This window comes from Prionailurus bengalensis, chromosome D1 (genome assembly GCF_016509475.1).
Source record: "Prionailurus bengalensis isolate Pbe53 chromosome D1, Fcat_Pben_1.1_paternal_pri, whole genome shotgun sequence".
NCBI lineage: Eukaryota > Metazoa > Chordata > Mammalia > Carnivora > Felidae > Prionailurus > Prionailurus bengalensis.
This window is the reverse complement of record NC_057346.1, coordinates 80,613,576-80,640,500: the sequence shown is the minus strand read 5'-3', so window position 1 is coordinate 80,640,500 and position 26,925 is coordinate 80,613,576. Positions and strand designations below refer to the sequence as shown.

Genomic DNA, 26,925 nt, shown 5'->3' with positions numbered 1-26,925 from the left:
GCCTGGGTGGCTCAGTCAGTTGCGTGTCTGACTTCAGCCAAGGTCATGATCTGGTTTGTGAGATCAGGCCCCATATTGGGCTGCGTGCTGACAGTGGGGAGCCCACTTCAGATTCTTTCTCTCTGACCCTCCTATTCTCTCTCTCTCTCTCTCTCTCTCTCTCTCAAAAATAAACATAAAAAAACAAAACCCCAGCTGTGAAAAAGCATACTTTTATCCTGAACTGTTTTTCAACTGTTCTTAGGTCTCAACTACATAACAATTTCCTGAAGAAATCAGATTTCAATCAGTGGCCAGAAAGAAAAAAAAAATCATGAGGTGTATCAATAAGGTATATCAAAGCATATCAGAAGTCTTAAAGGCTACTTTTGGATTTCATAGAAATTATTTTCAGGATTTCTAAAATTATAAATAGGTTACATGACATGAACTTATTTTTGAAACCATTTTCCTACTTCACTGGCCCTGTTGATTGGGAAATAGAATGAAGATGAATTAGATATTTTTTACGTTCTTTTTTTAAGGGATTAGTTACATTTTCTTCTAATATTCATGGGTCTAGTTACGTTAAATGGCCTTTTTGTTTGGGGGATGCAAATTGCTGTCTTTGCATCTCCAAGGGAGGCATCAATAAGAAACTTTGCAAAACAAGACACACTCTGGGAAAACTCAAAACACTATTAAAGTTATGTGTTAACCAAATTTAAATCACAAGAAAATAACATTCATTTGAAAATGTTTCTACTAGTTTCCAGGATTGAAATATCCCAATACATTTGATCTTTCTGACATCCTTAAGAAATAAGTGACTACAACCCAAAACAAGTAACATCAGCTTCTTTTCTCCTCTGACTTTGTAGTATAATGGATGAGAGTGAGCTGTATTGCCAGTGATTGCAGTCATGAATTGTAAAGATGCTTTATATGTAATACACCCCAGGAGGATTTTGTCCAATGACACTAGGGTGAGCAGGTAATAGGAAAAAATGGTTAAATCAGAGAACCATGATCAGATACAGATCAGATCAGAACCCTCTGGGAGGAAATTAAGAAAAGTATCCCATTTATAAAAGCAAAAAAAAGGATAAAATACTTCAGAATAAACTTAAAGGAGGCAAAAGACCTGTATGCTGAAAACTACAAAGCATTGTTTCAAGAATTAAGGAAAACACAAACAAATGGAAAGACATTTCTTGTTCATGGATTGGAAGATTTAATATTGTTAAAATATTCACCCCACCCAAAGCAATCTACAGATTCAGTGCAATCCCTAGCCAAATCCCAATAGCATTTTGAAGAAATAGAAAAACAATCTTAGCATTCATATGGAGCTACAAAGGACCTCAAATAGTCAAAACCACATTTTGAAAAAAGAAAAACCAGAGGCCTCACACTTTCTGACTTCAAGATATATTACAAAGCCACAGTTATCAAATGAATATTGTACTAGCATAAAAACTAACATCATGGACCAATAGAACAGAGTAAAAGGCCCAGAAATAAATCCCTGTGTAATGCCCGAGGTCGCGAAACTCCCCACAAGAGACCACCAGAGTCGTAACAAGCAGCAAGGGTCGTTTATTGCAGGTTCGAACCTGGACCTCCGCGCACTCCTTGCCGGTGACGCTAAGAGGCCCCGATCAGGGTTGGTACAGCGTTTTTATAGACAGAGACAAATAGCATAGGGGAGGTTTCAGATTATGAGGGGCCTGATTAGTTGATTTTAAAGTACGGACATTTGTTGTTCTCTGATTGGGCGTCCTTTGTCCTTTGGCGGGAAGGCTTTGTCCATTACTTGTGGTGGGAGAAAAAGGGGGAAGGGGGAAGGGAGAAAGGGAGGAATGTGTTAAGCAAGCAAGATTACAGAAGCGAGAAAATGCTGGTTAGTAAGTATTTTTATCATCTTAGGGTATAGCAAACTAAGTCTAGAAAAGTTTAACGGTGCTCACATCGAATAGGCAAGACATACAAAATTTTAAATTCATTCTCTACACCTGCACATAAAAAGTCATATAATCTTCACAAGAGTGCCAAGAACACAAAATGGGGAAAAAAATAGTCTCTTCAAAAACCGGTGCTGGGAAAACTGGATATTCACGGGCAAAAGAATGAAATGAGAACCTTATTTATCACCGTACAAAAAAGAAAGCAACTCAAAATGGCTTCAGAACTTAAATGTAAGACCTAAAATTATAAATTCTTAGCAGAAATCATGGAGAGAAATCTTCATGACACTGATCATGGCAATAACTTCTTGGATATGGTACCAAAAGCGCATTCAACCAAAACAGAAATAGGCAAGTGGGAGTGCGTCAAGCTGAAGTATTTCTACACATCAAAGGAAATAATCAACAGAGTAAAGGGGGAACTTATGGAATAGGAAAAGTTTTGCAAGCCATTTATATGATACTGGGTTAGTATTCAAAATATATGAAGAACTCATGCAACTCAATATTAAGAAACAACCCAATTTTTTAAATGGACAAAGAAATTGAGTAGACATTTTTCTAAAGAAGATATACAAGTGGTCAACAAGTATATAAAAACATGCTCATTTCACTAATCATCAGTGATTAGTGATACACAATGAAATATGACCCCACACAATGAATTATCACACTGGCCATTATCAAACAGACATACACAAAGAAAATTTTTTTTAAAATTTTTTTTTCAACGTTTATTTATTTTGGGGACAGAGAGAGACAGAGCATGAACGGGGGAGGGGCAGAGAGAGAGGGAGACACAGAATCGGAAACAGGCTCCAGGCTCTGAGCCATCAGCCCAGAGCCCGACGCGGGGCTCGAACTCACGGACGTGAGATCGTGACCTGGCTGAAGTCGGACGCTTAACCGACTGCGCCACTCAGGCGCCCCAAGAAAATTTTTTTAAATGTTAGTAAGAATGTATAGACATTGAAACTTTGTGCACTATTAGTGGGAATGCAAAGTGGTGCGGTTGCTATGGAAAACAGTATAGAGCTTCCCCTTCAAAAAAATTAAAAAAAAAAATAGAACTATCATATTATCCAGCAATCCTACTTCTGAGTATTTATCCAAAATAATTGAAAACAAAAGCTAGAAATGATTTGCATTCTTACATGTTTTGCAGCATTATTCACAACAGCCAAGAAATGCAAACAACTTAAATGTCCATTGGAGAATATGGATAAAGAAGTATAGTAGAGACACGCAGTGGAATATTAGTCAGCTTAAAGAAAAAAAAAGGAAATCCTGTCATGCTACACATGAATAAGCTTTGAGGACATTATGATAAATGAAATAAGACAGCAGCAGAAGGAAACATACTCCATGATTCTACTTATATGCGGTACATAAAAGTGGTTGAACATAAAAGCACAAAATTAGAATGATGGATGCCAGGTGCTAGGAAATGAAAGGTGGAAATGCAGAGTTTTTGCTTCATGGGTATAGAGTTACAGACATGTGGGAAAAAATATTCTAGAGGTTTGCTGTATAACAATGTGTATATATTTCACAGTACTGTACTCCATATTTAAAAATTTGAGAGTAAATTTCATGTTTATTTCTACTAAAATAAAAAAAATGTTTATGAAAGAGTTCTGTTTCAACTTTCTAAACATTAAGACATTAGTGAATTATTGGCGTGCGTCTGGATCTTAATTTTGGCCCAGGTCATGGTCTCATGGTTCGTGGGACTGAGCCCTTGTCTTGGGCTCTGCACTGACAGCATAGAATCTGCTCAGGATTCTCTCCTCCCTCTCTCTTAAAATGAATAAATAAACTTAAAAAAAAATAGAGACAGAAATAAGTGAACTATTGAAAGATCCAAAGTAAGAGAATATAAGAGGATATTCAAAATACAAGAGGTATCCAAACTAATGTAAGTCATTCTTCGTAGAAAAGTAAAGCTTAATCCTGAGTCTATAACATATATTAGAGCTTTTGCTTTTCATAAATAATATTTACTTGAGATACTGAAATACATATTAGCTTAGAGTACATTCCTTCCCATTTTCCAGGAGGATCCTCAATCCCCCTCTTTAACTTGAATAATTTAGCTTTTTATGAGATTTCTGTTCCAAGTAAGGTCCACATAAGATTTCCTTTGAAGAAGAAAAACAATCCATATTTTAAAAAAATGATTGAAAGTTAGTGGATTCTATTACCTTCTCTCACAACAGAGAAATACAAAGTCCAGACAGGCTTAAACTCATTCAAAGTCAAATAACCAGTGAGATAAAGCTGGTCCATAACTCAGAATCTCCATTCATGCCAGTGTTCACTATGCATGTGATTTTACCTCTATACATCAAAGTTAGACAAAAAAAAAAAAAAAGGAAATCAATATTTTAAAGCTAACATGTACTAGAGATTATGGCAGGTAGTAAGACTGAAAGGTAAGAGCTGTGTCCTTTCCAAGAAGTTCCTGGGGTGCCTGGGTGGCTCAGTCGGTTGTGTCCAACTTCGGCTCAGGTCATGATCTCGCAGTTTGTGAGTTTGAGCCCCACGTAGGGCTCTGTGCTGACAGCTCAGAACCTGGAGCCTGCTTCAGATTCTGTGTCTCCTACTCTCTCTGCCCCTCCCCTGTTCACGCTTTGTCTCACTCTGTTTCTCAAAAATAAATGTAAAAAATAAATAAATAAATAAATAAATAAACAAACAAACATTAAAAAAATTAAAAACAAGAAGTTCCCAACAACATAATCTAATGGAGTTTGCTTAGTGTTTTAAAAAAAAGATATGACATGCACAATGACTTAAAAAACAATATAAAATGTTTACAGTATATTTTCTGAAGTGGTCTAAGAATATAGTATATAGTATTTATTGTGACCTATATAGTGTATGTGGATATATTATGTAATTTTCATTAATAGAATGTGCAGAATGCAGGAGACAACATTTGCTCAACTCTGCAATGATCACAGGAGTATTGCTTTTTAAATTGAGAGATAATATGTTGATTCCCAACTCATCAAGATGCATTCATATAGAGCATCCAACATGGCTGGGGAAATAACTACTTTGTAATGTGAGCACTGACTAAAGGAATTGGAAAAGAGTAAGGAAATGAACAAGAAATAAATTTAAGTATCTAACAGACTATCCTGAAAGAGAAATAAACCTTATTGTGATTGGCCCTTTAAGAATTTGGACCAACTGGCTGTATATTACAGAGAAGCAGAGTTTTGCTTCAATGTAAGGAAGATGTCCATAATCATTGGAGTTATCCAATAGTGAAAGAGGGTACCTGAGGTACTGATTACCCAGTAAATGAAGGTGTTGGATCTGGATAAGCATTTGGAAGAAATATCGTCAAGCAGGGTTTCTTAGACTTATATGCACATGCATCACTGGGGGGTCTTGTTAAATGAAAATTGTGAAAAAGTCTGTGAAGGTGGAAGTGTGATCTTACATTCCTAAGAACTGTCTAGGCGATGCGGATGCTTCTAGTATATTGCTCACACTTTGAGTAGCAAGCATGTAGAACAATTGAACACATTTAATTGGTACCTCGAAATAGGTGATTTAAATTTTATTTGAGGCCTGAGAATTTATTAGACTTTATTGCTAAGTATGCTATAAGTAAACCTGCTGCTTGGTTAGGAATTATCTTCTTCACCCTGACAAAAAAGAAAAATCTTTTGAGGCGTCAGTGAGGGAAAATGAATTGCCTTCTCTAAAGACAAGGAAATCCCAAACGCACAAACGTGCTGCCTAATTTCTGCCTCTCGTAATGATATTACGACACACACACAAAAGGTTAATACAGGCCTTTTGCTTGCAGCCTTTTCGTGGTATTCTTTCATTCTCTGTTAGTCCTCTGTTGTCTTCCTTAATATTGTTGGAAGTAAAAACTTTTCCTGAGATACTTGCATTAGAGACATGCTGAATTGTTATATGGATTTCAGCAAATTGCATGTGGCAGCTGAAATGCTCGAACATTTTTGACATCCAAAGTCTTCAGTTAGGATTTTTTTTTCTTTTACGGCCAAGTTATGATAAAGACCAATTAAAACTCTGACCACTTGGCTAGAAAGCAGCTGAGTTGTATAACTCTTTTAAATGAGACTGAGTATCTTCCCCTTAAATATGAAAAATTTGGAACACTATTTAGTTTGGCCATAATTAAATCTTTCATTCCCTCAAGGAAATGAGGGTTGTTTTTTCTCTACATGATTGATTTTGGTTATTTTACCTTCATATAAAGAATGTTAAAGAATAAAAGAGTAAACTCTTCAAAATAGTTTTCAAAATCTGTCACAGAATAGACACAACAACCAATTATTCTTCTTTCTCCCATTATAACGATTCAAATAATAGTGGGGAAAAAGTTTTTAGCTTTGTAGTACAATGCTCAACTGTGAGTGCTAGTATCCAAGCAAAGAATTCCAGTTACCTTCAAAGAAAATAAGTTGTAACATCATTTCCAAAAAGCTAAAGGGAAAAAATTTTTAAAAAGTCTAAGAGACATTCTAATTCTGACAGAAGTTTCCAGAATGTCTACTAATTAACAGCAAAAATATAGAGTACATTGATTGGTTTCCTCTCATATACAAATCATGATAAATTGGAGTAAGGAACTAAGCTTCAGGCTTCGTGCTCAGGCTAATGGAAACCATTCTATTGTTTTTGGAATGATAAAAAGAATTCTTGACTTGGGAGAATGTAGGTGACAGTTAATCTTGATTCACCCTGTTGGTGGAAAATGAAACAATATTTCCTCTGGGTTCAGATGTCAATCAATGAAAACACAATCCTCGTAAATAAATAAGGTTGCGTTATCTCATCTATTTCTTTGCCTGCTTCAGAAGAAGCCTGTCACAAAACCACTGTAGAAGATCAATTTTGGAGAAGGCCTGTGAATCAGAAGTACAAAATTGTCTCTCAAAAACAGATTCCGAATCAAAAGATTTAAGCATTTACGGCTGGGAAAATATTTCTCACAGAAACAAGTGGGAAAAAGGTAGATATTTTGAAAAATAAATAAGACACTCTTTCCCTCATAAATCATATATATATCAAAATTTGTAATTTGTAATATGTAGTTATGTATTTATGTTATATATAATGTATATATGTACATATGTTTATATATAAATAAAAATACATATGCAGAGATGCATATGTATTTGCATATCATCTACATGTAATAACACGTGTGTGTGTGTTTATATGCATATGTATACAGGTATATATGTGTCTATATATTTGTATATACATATCACTCTCTGTGCATACATATGCATATTTACATACATATGTATACGTATATATTGGTATATATGATTATAGCAGGAATTTTAATTTGAAATTTTTAACAAAAAATTCAAAAAGCAGAACATGGACCCAGCCAAACCATATGCCACCGGAATTAGTCAGGAGTAGCACAATTCACGTTTTTAGGTTATTTGCGCTGGGATCAAAGATAGCAATGACACACTTAAATATCAATTTTATTTTAAAGAGTCTCCACTCTATAAAAAGAGAATGCTCTCTGGAAATGTTTCAGATTTGGCATTACTTTGTAATGACTTCACTTTCCTGAATATAGCATCCATTGTACAACGTGCCTAATCCCTACTTCTACTGTTTAAGACCAGCTAACAAAGTCACTTATTAAAAGGGAGACACACACACGGGGCAGAATAGCTTGCTTGGAACTCTCTCTAATCCCTTATGCTAACAGCAAATCCTCCTCTTAGCAGGCCCTTAAAGACAGCTATATGTTACTTGATTTGGCACTGGTATCAAATAGAAGTTGGAGATCTATACTGAAGGGCTTCAGAAATACGAACTTTAGAATTTTCTATAGGATCAGACATAGGCTGATTCTGATTTCATGTGTTTTTTTCTGCTAGCTTTTATTCTCCTCTTAAAAAATACAAGCTGTCACAGAAGACTCTAATGAGATGAGAGTACATGGTTTGTTGACTACATAAGCTTTTGCAATTTTTATGCTATCATTTATTTCTCTTGTATGAGGCTTAGGTCTCTTTTTGGACTACCTTCTTTGCCTCAAGACTACACTCATATACATTATTTTCTAACAATGTTTTAATTTTGGATATTTAATTAATGCCTTATGTGTTTGTATTTTTATAAAAGTAATTTAATTCTAAGTACTTTTAATATAATTATAATTTTGTTGCATTTAATTCCTATTTATTATTCGCAATCACAGGGCTTAAGCTCCTTTTACTGGCATTTGTCATTTTTAATGCTTATGACCTTCTATGCACTGGGATTTAATATTTAGATTATCTTCTTGTTTTTAGGAGCCGTTTATTTTGGAATCTCTAGCTTTGAGTAGTAGGGTTTTGTTTATTTGTTTCTTGTCCTGTTCAGCACCTATTTCATGTCTCTCTGGTAAGAGCATCACTGGCACATTGATTTTGTTCTACCCATCCACCTTCCCCTCCCCAACCCACCATTGCATCAGTTGTATTGCTTTCTCTCAATATCCCCAACCAGCCCTTCACTCAGATGTGTCACAGTCCACACAGTCAGAGTCTTGAACCTAGGAATTTGAACTTTCAAGGTTGAAATTGGATTGAAAACTGGGGGATCCGATCCATTCCACTTGTCACACCTTGAAGATGCTCTCATTAATTATGTCCATCTGTCTAGACTTCTGATCTTGCTCTGCTATACTTCTCTGATGCAAGGATCTTCATTTTTTCTTTGAGCATTCCCTTGTTTTTTCCTGATTAGTTGTCTCCTTCTTCTTCCTCCTTCCCTTCTTCTCCTCCTTCTCCTTTTTTGTGTGTAACCAAATAATGCTCTTAGTCATGTAAAGTATGTAAGTAGTGATCATGTCTTTAGTTCTGTTTCAGCTGTGATTTTTTTTAAATAATATATGTGATTGAGATGCCTATGCATTGTGTAACAACTGCTTACATTTCCTTTCTCACTAATAGAAATCTGGATGCTTAGTTTAGTCACATAGTCTCACATATATAGTCATTTGAGTATGTTCTAGTCAATAAAATGCAAATATCACTAGTATGTTCAACTATAGAGAAATATCAATAAAGGGAAGGAATTAAGGCTGAATCACATGCACCCAAAATTCATATGTTGAAGTGTTATCCCTTATATCTCAAAATGTAACCACACTTGAAGAAAAGGTCTTTAAAGAGTTAATAAAGATAAAACAAAGTTTTTACGGTTGGTCCTATTTCAATATGGCTTCTGTTCTTATAAGTAGAGGAGATACACATGGAGGAAAAACTATCCGAAGACAAAGAAATAAGAGGGTCATCTACAAGGCAGAAAGAGAGACCTCAGAATGAAACCAACCTGCCATTGCCTTGATATTACACTTCTAGCCTCCACAACTGTGAGAAAAATAGTTTTATTAAGCCACTCAGCCTGTGATATTTGGTTATGACCACCTAACCACACTAATAAGAACGGGTGTGTCCTTTGTGACTTTTCACTCCTGTCTGCTATAACATGGAAGCAATGGCTGGAGCTTGTGCAGCCCTCTTGAACCAAAAGATGGTAGCTGCATATTCAGGATGTACAAGGGAGAAGAGTGGTGGTAAATTCATCATAACAGACCTGGTTATCTGTAACTTTTTTTTATGATGGTGAAATAAAATAATATGTTGTTAGACGTACTGCTATTTTATATCTCTACCCATTGCTTGTGATTGCCTTGACCTAATATTAAGTTGAATCAAATGCAAATTAATATAAAGATATTTATTTTTCACCTATAATAGGGAGATAACGTTAAACATGAAAAAGTTATAACTTTCTCTATAATATCTATACTATCTATTATCTAGGCTAGGGCCACACACACTACTCTTAATACTTAATTAGCAAATCTTAATATCCTCCCCAAATTCAGCACTCACCTACTCCACAAAGTTTTTATCCTGGCAAATTTTGCCAAACTATTGTTCCCAGGGAATATTGGGCAGTTACAGTGATAATAAAGACAGTAGGGAAGAAGTGTTGGGTCAAAGCATATGTAAGCAGGGTAACTACTGACAATCCCTCATGTGACTAATTTATGATGCTAGTGAACTAACCCAAGTGCAGATCTGAGAGGATTTTCCTGAGCTCGATACTCCTAGTTTGTCGACGGAATGAGTTAGGCTCTGGTTTGAGCCTCCTCAGAAGCAATGACAAATGGAGGGCAAACTGATGTCAAGCCACAGAATCTTGCACAGATTTCAACCAAATCAGAGGCTCAAATTAGCAATCTACTGTGTGGGTAGAGAGCATTTATTTACCCAAATTTGGAATCAGAATTAAGCAGTGGTGAGCTCATCAGTGTAAATGCTGATTTATCAGCAACATAGATTCAACTAATTTTTTCCTTAATTTTTATCATTGTGAGTATATCATCACAAGTGAACAAATTTGGTTAGTTATTGAGAAGTCATAAATGTAAGGCAGTGGCAACAGGTGCAGAATGGGAAGTAAGATCCTAGGTTCCAGGATTTGTGGCAATTCAGACCCACACATCATGCTCTGTTGTGTTACTTATTTCTTTAAAAAACTATTTTTTTAATTCATTAACATACAGTGTCATATTAATTTCAGGTGTAGAATTTAGTTATTCAACACTGATATACAACATCAGTGCTCATCACAACAGTCCTCCTTAACACCCATCACCCATTTAACCCATACTCCAGTAATTATCAGTTTGTTCTTTATAGTTAGGAGCATGTTTCTTGATTTTCCTCTCTTTTCCCCCCACCCTATGTTCACCTGTTTAGTTTCCTAAAATTCCACATCTGAGTGAAATCATATGGTATTTGTCTTTCTCCGACTGACTTATTTTGCTTAGTATTATACTCTCTAGATCCATCCACGTCATTACAAATGACAAGATTTCATTCTTTTCTCTGGCTGAGTAGTTGTGTTATTTCTAATGTAGTCTATAAAGCCCCTTTGAGCTGTGGAAACTGGTGCTAGTATCTCATATCTCCTATCCATAGGGAGGAGTCCTACAAAATTGTCTAAGGAGATGAAAATCACATTACTGTTCAGAGGGTTTCTGGAAGTGGGAATTGTTAAAAATACATAGCTCTCAGCTGCCTTATCTTCTTGTTTTCCTGTCATCTGATACATTTTACCGTATTTAGAGAGAAGAGGATTAAGTGTGTAGATGGAGGTATTAAGAAAGCCACAATGAAAGTTTAGGTTTTATAGATACACATGAAGAGATACAAATACAGCAAACAAACAAAGCCTTCCATTGAGTGATTCAGTCTTAACTTAGAACTATTTACAGACACCCTCATACTTGTATACTAGTTTATGAGCAATCTATGGTAAGAATGGACAAAAATATTGCATATCACTGATTTTAGAAGCATCACTGATTTCTAGACTAGAGAAGATTGAAAGCAATGATTATCAAATGACCTGAGATATAACACAGATATTACTTTACAAACAATATAAATAGCTAACTATGTTGTTAGGGATGATTATCCTATTGGCGTCCAATTGTGTGTTGTGATGTGGAAGTGCCGTCGTCGTCTTGCAGGGTGAGGACAACTGATCAGCCTCTTGGTGGTTATTTGCACAGAAGGCATGTCCGGGATACGGGCCAGGGCCGCATGAGTTCATGTCCTGATGGCCTTTCCGCAGTAGGAGCTGCCCGGGCGAAGACGGTTTCTGCTGTTCCTCTTCCTTGCTCTTAGGTGCCTTAGATGCAACTTCCTGAAAGTTATACGCTAGTTTCCTAATTTTAGATAGTCTTCTTTTGACACTTACTCTGACATATTCTTCGAAATAAAATTTTCCTTTTCTTTCTTTCTTTCTTTCTTTCTTTCTTTCTTTCTTTCTTTCTTTCTCTATTTCTTCCTTTCTTTCAGAGCTGCTGCCCACCCTTCTGTATTTTCACTACTCTTTCTTTCCTTGTCAAAACAAAAGACTCAAACATCATTTTAATATGTGATAAGACAGCTAAGGAACATGGTTTGTCCAATGAACAAATTGGAAAATTGCCATTTTTATCCTCCTATTTTCAAAGGCTTTTGTTTCAACATAATTGGGACTCAAGATCCAGGAGGAGATTTGTAATCTTATCTTCATTGTAAGTTACTGGAAGTCAGCACAAAGAATGTAAAAAAGTAGCTTTTGTTCAACTTGAGAAATGCCATCCTGTCTCCATAAAATAATGATCCTGAAACACCATGTAGATATAGTTTTATTATAAAATTATTCTCTCAAAATGAGGGAAAATGTGTTCATATTGAAGATACAGGATTACATGATAGCTATTAATAACATTATTTAACACATATTAAATGTTTACCATATGCTTTATATATTATATGTATTACCTCAAATAATGATCACAACAACCCTATCAGGTAGACACTCTTATAAAATCTTCATTTGACATATAAGAGAAATGAGAAATGAAGATAAGGTGTCCAAAGTCACAGCTCATAAGAGGAAGAACCACGATTTGACTCGAGGCCGTCTAGCTCTAGCTTTTGCTCTTTTAACCACTGCATTTCACTGATTCACTGATATGGGATATTTAATCCTGCTTTTCTTTGTACATACGATAGCATTTCTGAACTATGTTCATGAAGCTGTGATACACTGGCAATTTTGAGAAATTGGCATTGCTGAACTATATTAGACAGTACTCTACTGTGAGTAAAAATGAGTTGATAAATGATTTCCTGATTATTGCCGATGTTATAATGTTCCATGGAGGAATTTAAATATGGAGACCATATCAGTTAGGGCATTTTTAATAGAAACTATCCCAAGTTAGCCTAAGCATAGCAAGTGAGTTCATGGCAGTGTGGTGGGACAGTTGTTTTACATTAAAGCTAAGAAAGAAATGAACCTCAGAAAGGAAATAAAATTAGTGACTAAAAAGTGTTGAGGAATATTTCTTTTTCTTCATATTCCACATCACACAGCAAATGAGTTTTAGATCTGTTTTTCTCACCCCAGGACAGAATGATTCACTTTGCTTCTCTGGGTAGATCATGATATTTTACTTATCCTGAGTTTGCAATTCACTTTAGAAGGAAGCAGTCTCTCTTCACCCTAACTCCAGTCTCCCAGAAGAAAGAATGTCATTGGCTCTAATTAGGTGCATATATTTGCGTCTCATCAGTTATTATCAGAGGAGACTTTATAAAGTGAAAATACACTTATAGAATGTGATTTCTATAAATCAGGAATTTATAAAGCTTTTGCAGACTAGTGAATATGATCAGAATAGCAGTAAGCATTGCAGCGACGTCAATGCAGAGACTATTTCACAGTAGGGAGCACAGAGTTATGGCATATCAGTGTTATTAAAGAAAAATAGAGTTGGTAGTTTTTAACATCATACACTAACTTTCCCTCCTTAGATCTCGTCAATTATGATCAATTATTCATTAAAACTCTGAGATGGATATTGTTTTGGATATATTATTGTTAATCCATGAAGTATATATTCAAATTGGGAAGTGCGTTGGTTTTAACTAATGTCAACCAAGATGGAAATTGCATTTCTCTGAACCACGAGTATGTTCTCAGGTTAGAGTTGTCCAGGAGAGAAGCTCCAATGATTTTTGAAAGATGTAAATGAAGCAGTCATCATTAATCTGAGGTTTTCACCATCAGATATGGTGATAGGCAGTTGGAGAGGACCCAGGAAGTCTTAGTTCATCCTTTCTCTCTTCTTAAATTTTTTTTAATGTTTATTTATTTTTGAGAGAGAGAGCATGAAAGGGGAAGGGGCAGAGAGACAGGGGGACAGACGATCCGAAGCAGGCTTTGCACTAACAACAGTGGGATTGAATTCGTGAACCTCGAGGTAACGACCTGATCTAAAGTAGGCTGCTTAACCAACTGGGCCACCCAGGCAACTCGCCCCATCTTTTCTCTCTTCTGCTCATGTCCTCCTCGTATTTTCAATTGTTTGCCTGGCTGACAAATAGGGACTCTCATTCCACCACCAGACACTTGCCTGCAGACCCTCAGAGGTGATAACTAACCAGTCAACAGCTTCCCATAGACAAATCCAAAGGCTACCTACCCTTCATGGTTGTATTTCAGTGACTGAATGTGCTTGGCTCCTCACATTTCCTGGTAAGCTCCAATGCATCCATCTAAGCGAGTGCTTAAGGCAATCAGGTTAATTACTCTTTTTCTGAACCTCCAGCTCTCCTGTCCAGAGTTTTTCAAATAACTTTAAGGTCTAATTGCTAAAAGTAAATCTCTTACTACATAATACAGTGATGCTGTAACTCTGCTTCTCTGACTGGAGCTTGACTAAAACAGTGGTTACCACCAGAAGTGCTCCCTGGAAAATAGAACCTAAATGCTAGAAATCTGGAATTGGTTCCTTGATTTGACAAGATTAAAAGGCATAATGGATTCTAAGGTTGCTAAGTCAGGATGAACCTAATTTTGGGTCAAACATATTATTGAGAGGAGTGCAGTAATCAGAGAGTCTGACATCAGTGTATTTGCTCAAGCAGCTGGGAGTCTGCTTGGTTGGCTGCCTGAAACATGGACTCAGATATAACTTATGCCCAAAAAAGTTGAGATGCCAGAACTTCCTTTCTGTACTATGAAGTTGTGCTTTCCAATGTGATAGCATTATATACATTTGGTTATGAAAATAATATTACACTACAATATTACAGGTGATCGCGATTTTAGAAAATAAAATAGAAGTGAATAAATATCAAAAATTGGATAAAGTAATAAAAAATGAATAAACACTGTGGCAGCAAAAAAATTAAGGCATCAAAACAGATTGAACTTAGACCAGCACTTCGTATACCTCTATCACAAAGAGCGAATTACAGGGTCTTAACAAAAAATAAATTCTGTAACATTGTTTTCAAAATAAACACACATAAATCATATATACTAATGGGATTTATTGCTATTTTAGTTTCATATTGGGAAGCACAATTATTTAATGTGAATACAATTTTAAAAGAAATAAAAGAAAATAAACAAATTAAGGTTAATTAGAATTAGTAAAATTAAAGTTCCATTTCATAGTTGTTCTAACCATATTGCAAGAGTTAAACAGCCAAATAGAGCTAGTGGCTGCCATATTCAATAACACATATATAGACTATTCCCATCATTGCAGGAGATTTTACTAAATAGTCCTGCTCTAGAGAAGAGCATCCCAAAGCACTTAGAGATTGGAATACCAGGGCGGGCATCTGCTTACTCAACCCCTAACTTTGTCTCTTGGAGGAGGATAAGCTCTTAAGGCGTAAAAGCATACATTGTAAGTGGAACACCAATATTCTTGATGAGTTCTGCAATGGCTAGTTTCTACAGGCCAGTAGTGATAGTGGAAATTGTTATCAAACGAATTACCAGAATTTAATGGAGCTGATAAGTATTGGAGTTGTAGGAGGAAAGTGACCTACACTTAACTGCCGGAGACAGGTTGTGTAATGGTTACTGGGTGGCAGAAACCTAAAGAGATCTTTAATTCTGGCTAACATATCACGGTATCCCTGGAACTGAAATAGATGAGCAGCATATTAAATTTTTACTTGAAAGTCCAAAGTTCAATGAACAGAAGTCCTACTTAAAAGATCGGGGTAGAGAGGCACCTTGGTGGCTTGGCACAGTCAGTTAAGCATCTGATTCTTGATTTTGGTCCAGGTCATGATTTCACGGTTCATGGAATTGAGCCCAAGTCCGGCTCTGTGCAGACAGTGCGGAACCTGCTTAGGATTCTCTCTCTTCCTCTCTCTGCCCCTCCCCTGCTAGCATGCGTGTATGCTTAGTGTCTCTCTCTCTCTCTCTCACTGTGTATGTATCTCTCTCAAAATAAATAAACATTCTTAAAAAATTAAAAAAAAAAGATCAGGGTAGAGACTTCTGGCTCCTGTACCATTTTCTAGGTTTGAATCAGTTTACAAATCATAACACTTAGAAAGAAAGGAAGGTTGAGCAATTGTTGAGGAAAGAGTACTGCCCTACCAAGAAATGTATTCTATAAATCTTTGGTTAGTCTTTCCCCAATGAATCTTCATCAGACATCATGGTGGTTATGCTTTAGGAAAGGACAATTAACCAGAATTCAGAGATAACTGGACACTGTGAACTAACACTAATTCCTGAAATCAAAAGTGTTGCTGAGGTCCACCAGTCAGCACAAGGTATTGTTGGAATCTTGTGGTAAACAGAACCACCTCAGGCCCAAGTCACAGTGGATGCAGTGAGACCCCAACCCCAGGCTATACTTATTTTCTTAATTCTGATATGCATAGTTGAAACAGATATATCCAGAAAATAGCAGAAACCCTACTTTCCTTACCTGACCTGTGGAATAAGCTACTATGAAAGAAAAGGAAATGTAGAAGCCCCTAGATTTGCTTTTCTAGAGGGATTGATTAGTTTCGCCATTGTAAACTTGAATTATGCAAGGTTGGTGATTCTACTCACGTTTCAATTTCCCTTGCTTATTTTTCTGTGCCAGCAACAAATGGATCTTGGAGAAAGAGAGTAGGTCATTGTAAACCTAATCGGGTGGTGACTTCAATTTCAACTGCTGCTCCAGTTGCAATTTCTTTGCTGGAGCAAATCAACACATCCTGGCACCTCATATTCAAGTATTGATCTGGTGAATGTGTTTTTTTTCTTCTGTGCCTATTAGTAAGGACACATGAAACAGTTTGCATACAGCTAGCAGATCCAATAACACAGCTTCATTCTCTTACCTCAGAGCTGTATCAATTATTTCATAATCTAGCCACAGGGGCATTGATCTCTTCTCTATTTCATACATCATGTGTATCCTTTATATTGGTGATGTCATGGTGATTGCATTGATGAGCAGGAGTAATAACAAGCTTAAATACCTTGATAAGAGGTGCCTGGGTGGCTCAGTTGATTAAGTGTCTAACTATTGGTTTCAGCTCAGGTCATGATCTCACGGTTTGTGAGTTCGAGCCCCACATCAGGCTCTATGCTGACAGTGTGGAGCCACTGTAGATTCTCTCCCTCTCTCTCTGCCCCTCCCCCACTCCTCTCTCTCTCTGTTTCTCTCTCTCAAAAATAAATAAACTTAAATTAAAAAAAAACCTTCATAAGATATATGTGTACTTAAGGGTAGGAAATAAATATGGAGAAATTTATGGCCTTTCACATTGATAAAGTTTATATATATGATATATATAATATATATACAGTTATATATACATATATACTTATATACGGATATATTTATTATATTATAGATATATCTCTTCTAAGTGCAGGGTAACACAATCCTTAGCGAGCCCCTTTGAATTTTAGAGGACCATATGCCCCTTTTGGGCATGCTATTTCAATTCATTTGCTAAGGAACCCAAAAGTGGGACTCCACGCACAAAGTCTTATTAATGGATCTTGGCTGCTGGGCAAGCAATTCTGCTACATGGGTCATATGAACTTTGAAGATAATATTTTTGAAGTCTATATATTGAATAGGGATGCTACATGAAGGCTTTGGAGGGGCCCTATGGGAGTGATCATAGCACAAGTCTCTAGGACTTGGGAACAATGCTATTCTATTCTCTCTCTATATCTATTCTATGAAAAAGCAGTTTCTGGTTTATATGGTCTCAGAAAACATGTAAAGCTTTTTATAGTCCATTAAATTATCATGTGACTTGACCTCCCTATCTAGGTGACATCTGATCTACAAAGATATAACGCTGGACATGTGCAACAACCCTCCACCTACTGAAGTGGTATGCATAAAATAAAGTTCAAGCAAACTCTAAATGCGTGAGCATCTGGCTCCATTTCTGTGGCTGCTGTTTCTGTTGTATTATATCCTTTTTGTAATTGGTTCCTATGGCACCTGTATTTCTTTCCCATTTTTAGCTGTAGCTATTGCTAGTCTAATCTAAGTTATCAGTCACATCTGAATGATAACCGTGAAGCACAAGTTCACAAAGCTTGGGAGAATTACAAAGGAACCAAAAGGCACACACATTGCATTTATAAATAACTATATAATTAAAAAGATGAAGAGGGACGCCTGGGTGGCTCAGTCGGTTGAGCAACCGACTTCGGCTCAGGTCATGATCTCAGGGTTCATGAGTGTGAGCCCCGCCTGGGGCTCTGTGCTGACAGCTCAGAGCCTGAAGCCTGCTTGGGATTCTGTGTCTCCCTCTCTCTCTGTCCCTCCCCCACTCATGCTCTGTCTCTCTGTCTCAGAAATAAACATTAAAAAAAAAGATGAAGAATACACAAATGCACGCATGTTTCTTTGCTGGTGTTTCAGAATAGTCACTTCATCCTTATTGTTTTGAAATAGTCAATACATCCTTATTCTTCCACTTTTGGTAAAATACTCACAAAAAAACAACAGTCCTCCCTTCTTGTAGAATCTATCTACCCCCTCCCAGCCTCCAGAATTTTCTAGGTCTACATTATTTAGTAATGATTATGTAATATGGGTCAATTCTTATATTGTTGAAATAATACATACACACAACACACACACACACACACACACACACACACACACACACTAAAGGTCCAAAACATAATAGAGTTTGGAATACAAAGTATGACAGATTATAACACATGACATATAATCTGTCAAACAAAAGCTATTATTCTATCCTTTCTGTGAAAATATAATATCTAACATTTTTGTTCAAGGTAGAAAATCTATAAACAAAGATAAGCAGTGTGCACCATCTTGTGGATGAACTTCCATCAACCCAGCAGATTGTACCTCCATCCTCCACATTCTGAACAAAGGGTCAGTCCATCTTTACTGAGAAATAATCTATTTCCTTCCTTCTACCTCTCAGCCAAATGTAAGTTCACAGGCCTCATTTTTCAGAATTGTGGTCAATACGATAAAGTTGTTTGGAATAAGGGAAATGGCTCAGGCTTTTCCTTCAAAGCAATCACAACTGGGCTACTAAGATATTGGGTACAGTTCAGGCATCAAGAACTTAGACCAATGCTAGAAAGTGAAGCAACGCAAGTATAGGTTTGATTATAATTTGGGGTCAAAGATGCTGAGATCAGAATCTGAACTAATGCTATGGTATAGAGTTATGAGGTTAAAAAAAAACAGGAAAAAGAATTTGGAAGTTACATAAGCCCCCCAAATGCACGAATTGTTATTAATATGAGTACAGGAAGCTGAAAATAAATGGAATAGCTTAAAGGCTCCATTAGTATAAGCTTCCAATGTAAGGAGAATGTGTAGGATTATTACTTAATTTTCCATATTTAATACTTCCTTCTCATGAAATTAGTCCACTTCATCCAACTATCAATCCTCCAAGTAAACACTATTCTTTTTTTTTTTTTTTTTTTTTTTTTAGGGACAGAGAGAGAATGCACAAGTGAGGGAGAGGCTTAGCGGGGAGAGAAAGAATCCAAAGCAGTCTCCATGTTCAGCATGGAGCCATGGTGGGATCTCATGACCATGAGATCATGACCTAAGTAGCAATCAAGAGTAAGATGCCTAACCGACTGAGCCACCAGGCATCCCTAAACACTATTCTTAATACCCACACTCTACCAGCAAGGAAATCAAAGCACAGGACTCTACATAACTTGCACAGATTGCAAACCTAATAAAGCCTTAGAAACTGTGTTCAAACACAAACATGTCCATTCCATAGTGTGTGCACTTAAGCACTCTGCTGTTTCACATTTCATTACATTTTAGCGACTGGTGTGATACAAGGCCAACAAAGCTTTTGCTTTTCTACTGGATATCACAAAGTTAGTGAAAGTGTTCTGGAAGATAAAAAAGTGTAATAAAAGATGGAAAATAGAGAACTTAGGGGCAAAAGAGGGAGATGGATAGGATAGAAGGCATCCCCTGAATCAGATACAGTCAAGAGTTCAAAGGATATATAATTGACCCTGATTCATAATACAGAAAGACTATGATACAGTATAGACTTGGTCTCCCTACAGATCTGGGTTGAAGTCATATATGTATTCAAATACTTCGTATCTTAGGCATCTAACAATTCTTTTCTTTTAAGTTTTTTATTTATTTATTTTGAGAGAGAGAGAGAGCAAGTGGGGGAGGGGCAGAAAGAGAGAGGGAGAGAAAGAATCCCAAACAGGCTCTGAACTGACTGATGTGGGTCTTAAACCCAAGAACCCTGAGATCATGACCTGACTCGAAGTCAGATACTTAACTGACTGAACTATCCAAGCGCCCCATCCAACAATTCTTAAAAACAAATTTATGTGATAAAAAGAGCATAATATGAACCTAACAACTCTTTAAAATCATTTTTCTCATTTGCAAACTGAGAACAAAACCACCTAGCTTGCTTAATTAAAATATAGGTAAAATGTATGGTAAATTCAATGATTTAAATAAATGATCATTTTCCTTTTCTATTTTTCAAGAATGTTATAATTGAAATCACTGTATAAACAAATCTAATTAGAAAGCTATCTCAACATGTGTTCACATTTTTATTAATACTCAAAGAGACTAATACAGACATCAAGAGGGAGATATACAAAGCAGTCACAAATCTTTCTAAATTCCACTGTTTTAAAAGTACAGGGACTGGTAGCTGAGAAACTTTTTAATTGAATATCAGTTTGGGCTGCAAAGAAACCGAGGTAATGATCACTTTGATTCAGGCAGTCATGGGAGTCATTTGACTCAAACCCTCAATTTATACAAATGAGGACAGTGAGGCCCAGGGAGTTTGAAGGAATTGCCTGACCTCTCACAGATAGTTAATGATAGAGGGAAGGTTTGAATAGCAATCTCTGGGATGTATGTGATGTGTCTTTTTTTTCTTAAGTACTAAGAGTATACATCAGATAATAACCTCTTTAAAATAACTAACAAAGAAGAGGGCTAACAAATAAATGCATTAAACACATAAAAAGGGAACAAACAAAAACCAAATGTCTTCACATTATGAAAATATTTAGAGTGGGGAATTAGCTACATAATCTCCATGGATACTCATTTGCTCCATGGTGCCACATAATGAAGGTCATTCTTACTCACAAATGTCCTCTATGTGACTAACAGTCTTTATACAGGTACATAGCAGTAACAATAATAACAGAGTTATTCCAAGAAAAATAACTAAATAGGCAGATAAAACAATGACAATCTGATTGCACACATTTATTTACGAGAGAGAGAGAGAAAGAAAGGGAGAATTTTGAGTTTTCTGAGCTACTTACAATTCCAAAAATATGTATATGTTTCTTACCTGAGTCTTTGGTACTATTGTTTCCATTGCAGCTTGTTTTTGTTGGAATGAGTGGTCAACAATGCAGTATTCCTACTTGATCTACCACAGACACTTAAAAGTTATTGTCTCTATGCAGCTTTCCTCACTCCTAACACCCAAATAACACCTGTAGTTCAGAAGCCTTATCAATTAATCTCCCTTCAATCTCCCTGCAACTACTAACTAGAACAATGTCTAGAACCTAGTATATACAAGTCTTTTCTTCTTTTCAATTTTTAAAAAAATGTTTATTTATTTATTTTGAGAGAGGGAGGGGCAAAGAGATTGGCAGAGAGAGAAAGAATCCCAAGCAGGTTTTGCATTGCCAGCACAGAGCCTGACGTGGGGCTCGAACTCACGAACCATGAGATCACGACATGAGCCAAAATCGAGAGGCAGGCTTAACCGACTGAGCTACCCAGGTGCCCCTACAAAAGTCTTTTCTAATTGAAAAACACTTTATATAAGCTGAGCAACATACTATCAATAAAATAATTTATTTTTAGGGTAAAGTTGATAGGATATTTGTTTCCTTGATAGTCAAATTGATTATAATTCAACTGATACAAAAAAACCTCTCATAAACTGTGAATTAATATTAGAAAATTAGACTAAGAATATACAGGTGATTAGATTCAAATAGAAACACCAGAAGAAACTGATGAGCTAATTTGTTTAAATGTGCAATTTGCTACACACACATATACATATACAATATATATGAATATGTATGTGCATAGATGTACATGTATTGTGTACATAAAATGACAATAGTTTCTTCAAAATGCACGTGTATTTCATACACAATGCCTTATTTACCTAGAAAATATTTGTAGCTACATAAATTATCTACAACAGATCAAATTTAGATGGAAAGGAAAATCTCTTTTGAGGAAGTAAGATCGACATTATGAGGGCTATATGCTAAAAGGCTCATGCACACAGGTCTCTGTGTGGCTCAGATGGTTAAGCATCTGACTTCAGCTCCATGTCATGATCTCACAGTTTGTGGGTTCGAGCCCCATGTCAGGTTCTGTGCTGACAGCTCAGAGCTTGGAGTTTCCTTTGGATTCTGTGTCTCCCTCTCTCTGCCCTTTCCCTGCTCATTCTCTCTCTCTCTCTCTCTCTCTCTCTCTCTCTCTCCCTCAAAAATAAATATTACAAAAGAATATTAAATCTATGTACATTACTTACAGAAGAGTTTAAGAGTGTTTGAGTGAAACCTGTTCAGTCTGCTTCTGGAAATAATTATAAAACATATGGCCATTTAGTTTCTCCTCCCATGGAAGATTAGAATAGAGGCAATTATACTATTAATGGCGAGAAGTAAAACTTACTATGGCAGACCAAATAGAACTTAATGGGAAAGAAACAGACACAGGGACACAGGGACAGAGGATGAGACAGAGAAAGAGAACTGAAGAATAGAAGGATGTGAGGAAAGAAGGAAGGAAGGGAAGGAGGGAAAAAAAAGAAAGGAGGAAGGAAACAAAAAAGAAACATCTAAGAGATCAACAAGGACCTTAAATGAACCTAGTAAAGCAGTCTGGGCCATGTAGGGATGGCCAGTAATGCTGGTGTAGGAGAGGAAAAATTTTCCTTGACCTCTTAGGTTCAGTACCTGGGGCCTGTGAACTAAACTGACTACAGACAAAATAACAGGGGTAAAAGCATAAAAATTTATAAAATTTTACATTATTTTTTAATGTTTATTTATTTTTGAGAGAGAGCAAGCATGAGCGGGGGAGGGGCAGAGACAGAGAGGAAGACAGAGGATCTGAAGCAGACTCTGTGATGAGCAGCAAGTCTGATGTGGGACTCAAACTCACAAACCCTGAGATCATGAACTGAGCTGACAGACTGAGCCACCCAGGTGCCCCAAATTTATAAATTTTTAATTTTGCATGCACAGGGACATCACAAAAAGAGTTGAATAACCAAAGAAATGGTGAGATTTGAGAACTGATAGGACATTTTAAAAAGGCAAAGAAATGGGGGAAAAGGGAGAATAAATGAATTTTAGCAAAGATAAGTGAGTCCTTAGAAGAACAAATGGAATATACAATAGTGTGTGTCCATGTCTGTCTGAGTGTGGCACCCACTTCTCTCTTCTCCTATGATGAGTCAGTCTCCCTGGGTTGATGAAATTCTTCTGGATATTTATGATAATCGAGGTTTTCTTGGGGGAAGATCTGTTTTTAGGTGGATAAGGGGATCTCAGAGAAAGCCTCTCCCTGCATTTGTAGATTCTCAGCTATCTTCAGATCAGAACAATCCTTATGTCACGGTGACACATTTGGGACCTCTTCATTTGACATTGTGAACACCACCATTTGATATAGCATATATGGAAGTTTATGATGAGCCTGCATCAAGCAGTCAAGAAAGACCTCCTATTAATGTGTTTTACTTAGGAAAGTAAGGTATATTGTTGTAATTAACAAGTGATTTTCAAAACCAAAGTGATTAGACGTTTCAGTGATTAAATATTTAAGATGAAATCACTATCTAATAATAGCTGGACACTAATGCACATATGTCTATTCACCTAATATGTTACTTATTGCTTATTTGCACATGAATGAAAGTAATATAATTGCAATCCTATCATAATTAGTTTTCTGTGACACATAAAAGCTCTTAAATATTACATAGTTAATGATATACCCATAAAAGAGGAAAAGGCCATATATAATTAATAAGAAAGATTATATGAGTCCATAAAACCAAACATTTCCTGGATGACTTAATAAAGCAAACTAATGATGGGTACCAATCTACTAAGACCTTTGCATAAGTGATAGACCAAACTCAGGAACCCATCAATCCTTCCTGGTGGTGAAATGGAAGCTACAACTGGTGAAAAAGCTCTTTTGTCTTGTTTACAAGGGTTTTCCACACTTTGGAGCTTGTTAAAAACCAGAGCATTTTTGAGAACAAGCAGATGTTTACTTCTTTTGCTAGAAACTGACTGCTTTTCTTGTCATTTTCTTCAGATATCTTTCCTTTGTCTTTGAATAAAAATTTCACAATATTAGCACAAACCTACAGATTATATTAGCACAAACCCACAGATTATAATATTGGCACAAACACACAGATTATAAAACTATGCAGAGTAGCAAGTAGGAATTCAAAATAGAGTTCTGGATTGAAGATCCAGATAGAGTTGTAATAGGGGTATTATTTAGATTTGTTAAACAAATAGATTTGTTCTACATGACAAGTTCAGGCTCATGAACATTTGAAAGTATGTGTTGAGTCTACATCTGTGGTAGGGTCCCCTCCCTAAGGAGAGAAAAAACAGAAAACAAACTCATGATAACCTGGCTATGCACAAAGGTGACAACATCCCTCATGACCTTGCAACATGAGACCACATCAGTCTGCACATTTGTGTGTTACCTTACATGGGAGACAAAAGAAGTAGAAAATATATAAAAAATTACACCATGTGACGTTCGGGGATCAGTTCTTTGGGTAGGAACCCAGATGAGTGGTGCCAGCATGAATAAAGTTGAAAAGAAAAGCCTCAGAGTCGACTTCTGCAAGAATCCTGCTACACATCCATCCACAATGTTGTGCTCATTTAATTCCTAAGAGTGTCATCCACCATGGTTCTCTGAATGTTTCATATTTCTTTTTCAAGAAAATAAAATACTTCATAGTCTTCATTCTCAACAAATTCCTTTACTAAATTCCCTGGGGGATTTGCCTGTTTATTGGAAGCTGTATATGCACCTTGAAAGACTGCTATATTCACTCCTTCACCATGAAGGTAGAATTGTACTATAGCACTTTTTTTTAATCAAAATAACAATGAGGAACGAGCCAGGAATAATTCTGTCCTAAATATCTAGACAAACATAGAAACTAATAATTGTTCTTTCATCACCTGGAATTGAGCTGTTACATTCACTCAGTAAACCTTTCTGAGGATGTCCCTGTGTTAATGTCTTTGTTATGCCCTGGAGGTGTAGCAACTAACAGGAGGATAACATCCTAGCCCCGCAGAGCTTGCACTACTAAGGGAACTGACGAAATTAAATGTTTCACAAGTCACCAGCTAATTACATGCGGCTTTAGTAAGGTCTCTGATAAAGAGAAAGCTATAAGATTATACAATAAAATTACTGGATTCTGGGGAATCTTGCAGTAGAGAGTGAAATTTAACATAAGATATGAATTAGCTGGGGAAAATGTTCCAGACAGAGGTGCAAGGGTGAGAGGAAGCTTGAGGGGATGGAAGAGTGATGTTAGGATTGATGCGACTGAGCTCCCGAGAATATAGTGCTAGTGGCTGTATCAGGAGAAGTGGTAAAGATTTTGGCCCTTAGAAGGAAAGCCATGGGAAGCCATGGATAGGATTTGAGCAGAGGATTCCAGGGCTTAATTTTTGTCTGTGGTGTTGAAGGTGGATTGGAGGGGTGCCTGGGTGGTTCAGTCGATTAAGCATCCGACTCTTGACTCAGGTCGAGCCCCTTGTCAGGCTCTGTGTTGATGGTGTGTAGCCTGTTTGGGATTCTTTCTCTCTCTCCCTCTCCCTCTCTCTCTTTCTCTGCTCCTCTCCTGCTTACATGTGTGCATGCTCCCTTTCTCTAAAGTAAATAAGCAAACTTAAAAAAAAATAAAGTGGGGGCGCCTGGGTGGCGCAGTCGGTTAAGCGTCCGACTTCAGCCAGGTCACGATCTCGCGGCCCGTGAGTTCAAGCCCCGCGTCGGGCTCTGGGCTGATGGCTCAGAGCCTGGAGCCTGTTTCCGATTCTGCGTCTCCCTCTCTCTCTGCCCCTCCCCCGTTCATGCTCTGTCTCTCTCTGTCCCAAAAATAAATAAACGTTGAAAAAAAAAAAAAAATTTAAAAAAAAAAAATAAATAAAGTGGATTGGAGAAAGCAGTGGAGATAAACAAGTTAGGAGGTCATCCCATCAACTGTAAATGAGACGATGGTACCTTAGCTTTCCATGATAGCAGAGGAAATAAATGCATTCAAGACAAAATTACAAGTATAATTGCTAGCATATGACTATTGACTAAATATTATAGTGAAAATGTGAAAAAAAATATCAATGATGATTCCCAGGATTCTAGCTTGAGCAAATGAGCTGATGATAATGATTTTAAAAACAACTTTTTAAAAATCTTGTGAGAGCAGAAGTAACTAAATTGTCATATGAATCAGACTCACAAGATTTAAAAGATCTTACTCTGTAAGTTTGTGTGTGAGTATGTGTGTGTGTGTGTGTTTGTGTGTGTCTATCTCACACTAGAAGAAAAACATTTTGGTCATGAAATATACCCATTTTTATTCTGATATTTTAATGGCATGCATGTCCCAGATTACAGGGCTTAGTTTTTGTTTGTTTTTATTTAGCCATAAACAATTTTATTTATTCACTTATTTTATTTTTCTTAACATTTATTTATTTTTAAGAGACAGAGAGAGACAGAACACGAGTGAGGGAGGGGCAGAGAGAGAAGGAGACACAGAATCCGAAGCAGGCTCCAGGCTCTGAGTTGTCAACACAGAGCTGTAGGCGGGGCTCGAACTCACAAACCATGAGATCATGTATGACCTGAGCCGAAGTGGGGTGTTTGACTGAGACACCCAGGTGCCCCAGCCATAAGCAATTTTAATTGAACCAGACATTTCATAGATGTGGACCCTTCTGATGGTACATACATACCATTTATGTCTTTGTCAAGAGGTCTGCTATTAGCATTTACAAG

At 36.7% G+C, this 26,925-nt stretch overlaps 1 protein-coding gene across 1 annotated transcript in view; it reads left to right on the top strand.

The window, feature by feature from the left end:
- The first annotated feature begins 1,514 nt into the window (after positions 1–1,514).
- Positions 1,515–26,925, top strand: part of LOC122484299 — a 49,010-nt gene continuing 23,599 nt past the window's right edge. Inside the window, exons 1-2 of the mRNA XM_043582273.1 lie at positions 1,515–1,620; positions 11,484–11,629. Coding sequence (XP_043438208.1) covers positions 1,515–1,620; positions 11,484–11,629 — 252 coding nt within the window. The remainder of the gene's footprint in view (positions 1,621–11,483; positions 11,630–26,925) is intronic.